The sequence below is a fragment of the Tupaia chinensis genome, unplaced genomic scaffold (assembly GCF_000334495.1).
Source record: "Tupaia chinensis unplaced genomic scaffold, TupChi_1.0 Scaffold000311_2, whole genome shotgun sequence".
Classification (NCBI taxonomy): domain Eukaryota; kingdom Metazoa; phylum Chordata; class Mammalia; order Scandentia; family Tupaiidae; genus Tupaia; species Tupaia belangeri.
In genome coordinates this window covers 3,092,495-3,101,686 of record NW_006159803.1, presented here as the reverse complement: position 1 = coordinate 3,101,686, position 9,192 = coordinate 3,092,495, and the positions used below count along the sequence as shown (strand labels likewise).

Sequence of the window (9,192 nt, the reverse complement as noted above, 5' to 3'; positions counted from 1 at the left end):
AATTCCCTGTGCATAAAACAGGAGCTGGAATTGCAGTTCAAGTCCTGCCTCTGCCACCAGTTGTGGGACCTGCATCTCTTAGTGCCTCCAGTCTGTAAGCACGTGAGATGCCTGCCTAATGCCTTCCCAGCACTATCATATGAGGCTCAAAGGAGACAGAGATTTGAGCATTATAACAAAAGTCTGACTGACTAGAAAACTCTTTGGTGCTCCAGTCATTTTAAGAAACAGTGAATTGTGAGATCTGGACTATATCCTTTTCCTCTCCATGTGATATAAGGAAAAAATGGGTTTGGACTTGGAGAATAGAGGTTTATAAATTTCTCAGAATACCAGTTTTTTTCATTCATTCCAAAAAAAGTGGGGTGGGAGCAATACTACCTGCTTTCCATTATCGTAATTCAATGAGCTTTAATGCCTACAACAGTTCTTCTGGAATATAAATGAAAGTTTTTTGGGCCAGTGCTTGGCTTCGTGGTTAAGGCAGCTGGATCACATATGGCTGACTATGTGGTTCAAGTCCTGGACATAATAATGTGAAAAACATACCAGGTGTGTGTATGCATTGCACACATATCCAAAATCCCAAAAGGAGGAAGAGATAGAGGAGAAAGGATTGCAGCATGACCATTCCCCATGTGGGGATACTTTCTTGCTTTCCTTTTTTTCCTCTCTCTCTCTGGCAAGCACACATGCCCTCTGGCAAATGTAAAAAAAAAAAAAAAAAAAGTTTCCTAACCCAACAATATGCCAGCAAAGTACCTGCTGTGTTGCCCACATCATGCAGACCCTTAAATGTCTCCAAGTTTCGATCTTTTCAACTCTAAACTGTAAAATAGAGATAATGCCTCCCTGTTTCATAGTTTGACTATAAGGAGCAAATGAAATAATGTATAAATGAAAGTGTAAATTGTTTTTATTCAAGTTTTTAAAATTATTTTATTTATTTTTATTATTTTTAAATTTGACCAGAGAGAGAAAGTGAGAAAGCAAGTTACCAGGTCTGGAACTTGAACCGTGGTTGGCCATGTGGAAGTTTAGCACCTTAACTACCACATCAATATTCAGCTTTAATATAGAACTTTTTTTTTTTTTGAGAGGTTTTCACTATAGGGCATGTGTGCTCGCCAGACAGACAGAGAGACACAGAGAGACAGAAAGCGAGAAATCACCCCCCAGGGGGGATGGTCATGCCACAATCTCTTCTCCTCCATTCTCCTCTCGGGATCTTGGGCACGCACGCACATGCGCCCAGCATGAGTTTTAAGCCATTTTTTCTTTCCAATTTGCCATAGAGTGTATATGCACACTGGAGACAGAGACCCAGACAGAGAGAGACAAAGAGAAAGCCCCCTCCAAAGGGGATGGCCACACCATAATCCGTTCTCATGGGATTTTTTTTTTGGAGAGGTTTTCGCTATAGGGCGCATGTGCTCGCCAGACAGAGACACATAGAGACAGAAAGCGAGAAATCACCCCCAGGGGGGATGGCCATGCTGTAATCCCTTCTCCTCCATTCTCTCGGGATCTTGGGCACGCACGCACACACACCCGGCATGAGTTTTAAGCCACCAGGTCCGGGACGTGAACCGCGGTCAACTACGTGGGAGTCCAGCGACATAGCCATTACGCTAACTGCTGGTTCCCATGTTCTCATGGGATTTTTGGCACACGTGGACATGTGTCCAGCTTGTCTCTCAAGCCACTGGGTGTAGGACTTGAACCATACAGTTGGCCATGTGGGAACCAGCTGCTTTAACCACCACACCATGGGCTGGCCCAGTGCATTCTATTTGTAAAAACTGGTATGTGGTGCCAGGAGGTAACATGGTAATTAAGGTGCGTGATTCCAACATGGTCAACCATGATTCAAGTCCCAGACTGGGCAGCTTGAAAATATTCTGGGCATTTGTGTGTACACGTCCAAAATACTGAGAAGAGATAAAAGAAGGGGTCCAAAATACTGAGAAGAGATAAAAGAAGGGATGGCGGTATGGCATCCCCCCCTAGTGGGTAATTTCTCACTTTCCCTTTCTCTGTCTCTGTCTGCCTCTCTCCAGTGAGTGCACATGCTCTAAGGCAAAACCTTAAAAAAAAAAAAAAAAAAAGATCTGCAAAAGGCTTTTTCTGATTTTATTACAAAGGGAAAGTGTAAGTTATAAAATAAAATGTTTACCCAAAGTTGGAAAATAATTCCTTTCTATTTAATGTAACAGGGCCGATGAGAAACAGAAGCGAAGCTGACTGTTATTAATTTTTGTTGTTCATTTGTTCATTTTTATTTTTTTTAATCTTCAAGTACAAGTATCAAGTCAATATGGATGGAACCGTGGCTGCTTACAGATATCCATATCTCATGCTGGGAGACAGTCTAGTTCTGAAACAGGACTCACCATATTATGAACATTTCTACATGGGACTAGAACCTTGGAAACACTATGTCCCAATTAAAAGAAATTTGAGTGATTTGCTGGAGAAAATTAAATGGGCTAAGGTACATATCTTGCAATTTTCATTTCTTTAGACAATTCAAAATTCATCAATATCAGTTACTTAAGTTCCAACCCAACATAAAATTGATTTGACATAATAGAATCCAAAGAAATGAAATTTTTGTTCTTTTAAAATACCTAATGAATCACCAGAATCATTTTATATATGCTCTGTCAACATTTTTGAATATTTTTAGATTTGAAGGCCAGTGTTATAGTAGAATATAGAATTTCTAAGTGAATCGTTATTTGTGTTTATATACACAAACAGGAACACACAAAATGCAGATTATAGATCAAAAAGACCAGAATTAAAGTGATTTATGGACAAGACAACACTTAAGGCAATGATGGTACTCCTTTTTCTCCACAGTAGAAAAACAGCATAAGTTCTTTTTTGTTGAGAGAAAAAGTTGTGCTATAGGGCATGTGCACTTGCCATAGAGACAGAGACAGAAACTGAGGAACCACCCCCGCCCTGGAGCAATGGCCATACTACAGTCCCTTCTCCATTCTCCTCTCGGGATTTTGGGCATGCACACACATGTGCCTGGTGTGAATTTTAAGCTGTCAGGTCCAGGACTGCATAGTTTTTGTTTTTGGTTTTTATAACATTTACTATCTTTTGTTTTTTAAAGAATTATTTCATTTAACTTCATTTATTTTAATTTGACCAGAGAGGGACACAGTGAGGGGCGGGGGTAGTGAGAAAGAGGGAAAGTGAGAAAGCAAGCTGCCAGATCCAGGACTTGAACTGTGATTGGCTATGGGGGAGTCCAGCACCCTTAACTACCATGCCACTGCTGGCCCCACAGCATAAGTTCTTAATGAATACATGTGAAGCAACATCCCAAGAATCCCAAGTTTCCCATAAAATAGAAGTTCATTTAAAAAAAAAATACTGAAAAGTTGCTGTGTTTTATTATGTTGGGTCATCAAAAAAGTCATGACATATTTTTCTATGTCTTTCTATGTAAAAATGCACCATGACTTTTCTGACGACCCAGTAAAACTATAAAAATGCACCCTTCCATTATAAAACTTTACTCTAAATTTCTGAAAAGTAACTTTGGTTATGGATATATGTACTTATGGTATAATCATTTTTGTGACCATTTATAAGATCAAAATCACTAACAGATGACTTTTTCTCTGGGTAGCATGGTAGATTAACTATTTTCCAAAAGTATAACTAGGAACACTAACTTCCTGGTATCGAAGGTGGGATGACCATGCCATGATCCCTTCTCCATTCTCCTGTGGGGATTTTAGGCACACACACATATCCGGCTTGTTTCAAGCCGCCAGATCTGATACTTGAACCACAGCTGACCATGTGGGAATCCAGCACCTTAACCATTATGCCAGCTGCTGGCCCCTATAGGTACCATTATGTAACACAACTCTTTGGTTTTGACTGCATATTTAAACTGAGCTTTTGAAAGATCTTATACATTGAGAAATGATTCATTCTTCTTTCAAGCTGAGAGGGCTGAGATGGGTAGTGGGGAGGAACATGATGAGCTCCAATCTTCCTTCCTGGGTATGTAAGAAAGTACCACAGCAGAGTGGAGGTTGCATGTGGGTTTTTGTGCTAGGGAGTTGGGGGATGGTGTTTACTGGGATTATAGAATAGGGGGCTAACATGTAGGATCATTTCTCTTTAATAGAGATTGACTAGGAAAATACTCTATTTTCATAGTCTGATTTATAAATTCTGTTCCCATTTAGTTCCATTTCTCCCATGCTGTTCACATCCATTCCCACATCTGTTCTACTGCACACTCACCCCTGCTTTATTTCTGGGTCATAATGTAACTTGACTTCATTTTTCTTTGAAACCTTTCAGGAAAATGATGAAGAAGCCAAGAAGATTGCCAAAGATGGGCAGTTGACCGCTAGGGACCTGCTACAACCACATAGGCTTTACTGCTACTACTACAGAGTATTACAGGTCAGTTCTGAGTGTCCATCCTGTGGGGTAATGTGTCCTTAGACCACCTGTTTGCTCTGAAAGGTTCTGAGAGTCAGCCTGTGAGCTATCTGGCAATGCCAGGTCATCAGCCTATGGAAAGGTAGGGCAAATGCTAACCCCTTGTGGCCTCCATAATTTTTATCTCTACTTGCTACTATAAAAATGCTTAGAGCCCTTACAAATCTTTTAGAAGATCCTCACATTTTGTCAGTGTTCTAGTAAATACCTATGAAATTCCTCATGTAGAAAATAAGAGGGTTGGACTAGAGATACATCTCTTTCTGCTCAAAATGTCACCTCCGGGGACCAGCAGTTAGTGTAATGGCTATGTCGCTGAACTCCCATGTAGTTGACCACAGTTCGAGTTCTGGACCTGGTGGCTTAAACTCACACTGGGTGCGTGTGCATGCATGCCCAAGATTCCAAGAGGAGAATGGAGGAGAAGGGATTGAGGCATGGCCATCCCCACTGGGGAGTGATTTCTCGCTTTCTGTCTCTCTGTCTCTCTCTAGCGAGCACATGCACCCTATAACAAAAACCTCTCCAAAAAAAAAAGTCACCTCCTTATTCTCTCACTTCTTAAGATTCATATCTTTGTTATGACAGTACAGGACAGAAAGCAAATATTTAGCCTTCTACATAAAACAAGTAAGTGAGAAATATTTATAATAATCCTGGTTCCTTAGGTCTGAATCCTGAAGTACAGATATCATTGGGAATCTGAAGATTGGTCCCTTTGAGAAACTAGCTTCTGTTTTTATTCAGTAAAATCTAAATAGGAAAGGAAAAAGAAAAAGAAACTATTTTAAACTTATTTTTCTGTAAAAGTATAAAAGTAAATTTTCTCATATGTCTATGGATTTGACCCACTCAGAAAAATAATGAAAGTAGCACTCCCTTCCCTTAAATGGATTTTATCTCTTTTGCTGGTCTAACTTTAATTTTTTTTTAATTGTAGATTTTACTAGATGGTGTGTGCATTTGCTGGAGAGAAACAGAAAGAGAGAGAGAGAGAGAGAAGGGGGAAGAAAGCATCCCCCATGGGGATGGATGTGCCACAATCATTTCTCCTTTTGGGATTTTGGGCAGGTACACACGTTACCAGTATATTTTTCAGTCTGGGAATTGAGCTGCATATTCGGCCATGTGGAATTGAGCCATGTTAACCCATGCCACTGGATGGCCCTATATTTAATTTTAATAATAGGAGTTTCTACCCCTAAAATAATAGTTAACCTCATATTGGTGTCAGCATTTTGGTGTATATGGCCCAGTATCAGAAATGCATAGCTAAATGGACATGGCAGTTAATGAAGCCAGATTTCATATGGACTGCTGCTTAGTTTGAATACTGGACCCAGTGGCTTGAAAAACACACTGAATATGTGTGCATGTGTGCCCCAATCCTGAGAGGAAGGAGAAACGGAGAAAGGATTGCAGCATGAACACACCACATTGGAGGATGCTTTCTATCTCTCTATCTTTATTAGCTAGGGCACATGCCTTCTGGCAGATAAAAAAATGTGTGACTACAGGTATAAAGGAAAGGGTGTGTGAGACTACTAGCTTTATTTTAAGAGGCTTAACATTTTTATTTGCTGACTCAAAAACTCAACAAAGTTCATTACTCATTAACAAATAGAGGATAAATGCTGAGAGCTGCTATTTGTTTCAAGTAGGGGAATTTGGCATGGCATCTCTTTTGTACAGTATCTCTTCCTCCCTACACATAAAATTGTGGATGAGTTCCTGGCTATTAAGTTATACTGGTGCCTATAATAACCACAGTTAAAATAAAAATTTAAGACTGGAATAGATAAGGCCTTTGGTTTTATTCTGAAGATACAGATGAGAAAGTATGGCATGATTGGGGTGGGGGTAGGTAAAGGAGTCAGTGGGATGAAGTGTGGACTAATTTTTCAGTTGCCTTCAAACACACATTTCAGAAATATGCCCAGCGCCAGTCCAGCAAACCAGAAATACGTGATGGAATGGAACTTGTTCCTCAGCCAAATGATGACACATCCATTTGCCAGTGCTCCAGGAAGAAGTCATCAAGAGAAGAACTCTAAGTCAGGCCAGACTCATACTCTGGTGTATGCTGGCTGCATCTTTAAGGGAGCCCTTCAGATTGAACCTAAGCTGTGAAAAACGGTGCAAAGACTTTACCCAGTGTGCTGGTTCTCTTGGTGGTTTATATATTAATGGATTCACCAGTATTCCTGCAAGTATTACCAAATATCTGTGGATAGTAATTTCTTTTGAGTAAAAACTGCTACTATCAGCATCATAATTTCTCTAAGAAGATTACTGGGGAATCATAGCAGGCTTACCAAAATATACATCACCCTCTATGAATCAGTTTACATCATATTTATTAGTTTATTTCTATCCCTTTTCACTTTCTTTCTTCCACTTTCAGTTACAAAAAAAAAAATTGTGTACAGGGAGTTTTTTGTCTTTTTTTTACCTCCCACATGGCATTATCTTTCTTTTTATAAGCTGCTTTTGGCATTTAGTCCTAGCAGCCCACTTTTGGAAGTTCTGATAAGAATTAAAGAAAAACAGATGACCCTTATTATAAAAGGTAGCATGGAGACTTGGAGAAAAAATTTTTAAAATACTACTTGTATCTCTTTAACTAAATTTTGCCAAGACCTAAAATAAAGTTAAGAAGAAATTAAGCCAGTAATTTTCTATCTATCCAGGTTGTGTATACATCAAGGACAACACAGTTATTAATACAGATGAGGGCAACCTAGGAGTATCATTTATTATCTATATTTGAATAGATAAAAGATAGCTGTAGTGGGGGGGATTCTTAATCTTTTTAAAAGGATCCTTGAAAACCCCTACAACAAGCTACAGGAAACGTGTTGTCTTGGGATTCTTTAATAAACTAACAAACACCCACTCCTCAATCCATGACTTTTCTATTTCATCACTAAATAAAAGACTTTGGTAAATTCTTCTGTCTCTTAGGACAAGGTTAAGACTATGACTCATAGCCTAGAAATTCATTACACACTCCTTGTAGTATCATCAGTTCAAGACTGAGTTCACTAAAGAAACTCTAAAAAATAAGAGCTCTCCACATTTCCAATTTTAAAATATTTACTTCCCTACCTTATAGATATATCTCTATGCCCATGGTGTGGTGATTAAAGTGACTGAAGCCCACATGGCCACCTACACTGTTTGAGTCCCAAATCTGGTGGCTTGAAAAACCACTGAGGGCTTGTATGTAAGTATCCCAAATCCTAAAAGAAGAAATGAAGGAGAAGGGGTTGTGGCATGACCATTCCCTATGCGGGTTGACTGTCTTTATTTTCTGGCAAGTGCACGTGCCCTCTGGCAAAAAAAAAAAAAAGTTTCTTGATTTGGAAAGCAATGTAACCATTTAAAATTGGTCATATCTTTTCTTTTCTTTCTTTTTTTTTTTTTTTAAGAATGGGAACACAGGGGACCAGCAGTTACCGTAATGACTATGTCGCTGGACTCCCATGTAATTGACCGTGGTTCGAGTCCTGGACCCGGTGGCTTAAACTCATGCTGGGCACATGTGCGTGTGTGCCCAAGATCCCGAGAGGAAAATAGAGGAGAAGGGATTGCGGCGTGGCCATCCCCCCTGGGGGATGATTTCTCGCTTTCTGTCTCTGTCTGTCCGGCGAGCGCACGCGCCCTATAGCAAAAACCTCCCCCCCCCAAAAAAAAAAAAGAATAGGAACACAGGATTTTTTTTTTCCTTTTTTTAGACTTTTGCCATAGGATACATGTGCTCACCAAAGAGAGGCACAGAGAGAGAGAAAGTGAGAAATACCCCTCCCCAGGGGGATGGCCACACTACAATCCCCTCTTTTCCATTTTTCTCTTAGGATTTTGAGCATGCACATAAACACATCTGGTATAATTTTCCAGCTGGCAGGTCCGAGACTCAAACTGCTAAACTGACCATGTGGGATGCAGCTGCCTTAACCACCATGCCATTTGCTGGCCCCACAGGATTACTTTTAATGAAGGAAAAGCAACATTTTAGAACAGTGTACTCAAAGCTAAGTATCCAAGTTAAACCCTAATACCTATCAGTTATTCAAAACTATATGTACACATGTATAAAATAAAGGTCAAACTGTCCTGAGACACCTAATGAACCTATGTCTTACATATTTCATACATATCAAAATTATGGCAAGCAAGATTGTCTTTCTCATACCCCCTCTGTCTCCCAACCCCAGACCTGATAGCTAATGGCACTTTGTCAGAAACATCTTAAATTTTAAAAGTTTATTTCCTTTGCTGCCAAACAGGCCTTATGATTAAAAGCAGGTTGAGATAAACTAGGCAGCTTTGGGAAGTGAACAAGAAAGATGTGCTTGAGAAATAAAAGTAAAGCCATTCAAGAAATTCTAAAGTGAGAGATCTGCCTTAATCTAGATAATCCATCCCATCAGTTGGACCACAACCTTTTAAAAGGGTTAGATTTACATGGCTTTCTGGTTTGTTGACTTGAATATAATATAGTAAAGGTGGTACTACTAAAATCCTGCTTATCTCCCATTCAGTTGACTTACTCATGTAACTCTGTTAATCATTTCATTTTTAATACTTCAGTATTCATGAAAAACATCTTTAAAGAGAGAAGAGGATAAGGCTATGCAAGTAAATATAAAAGCCACATTTGTGTAAATAAGCTATCAACATGTTTGTTGCAGTATTTTTAAAAAC

The 9,192-nt window shown here is 39.4% G+C and overlaps 1 protein-coding gene across 1 annotated transcript in view; it reads left to right on the top strand.

Moving 5' to 3' along the window:
- The window catches only part of POGLUT3 (protein O-glucosyltransferase 3), a gene marked incomplete at its 5' end in the record, with an annotated part of 19,278 nt that extends 11,898 nt beyond the window's left edge, over window positions 1-7,380 (top strand). Inside the window, 3 exon segments of the mRNA XM_006151048.3 lie at window positions 2,300-2,494; window positions 4,342-4,446; window positions 6,414-7,380. Of these exon segments, the coding sequence (XP_006151110.2) occupies window positions 2,300-2,494; window positions 4,342-4,446; window positions 6,414-6,539 (426 nt within the window).
- Window positions 7,381-9,192: the final 1,812 nt, after the last annotated feature.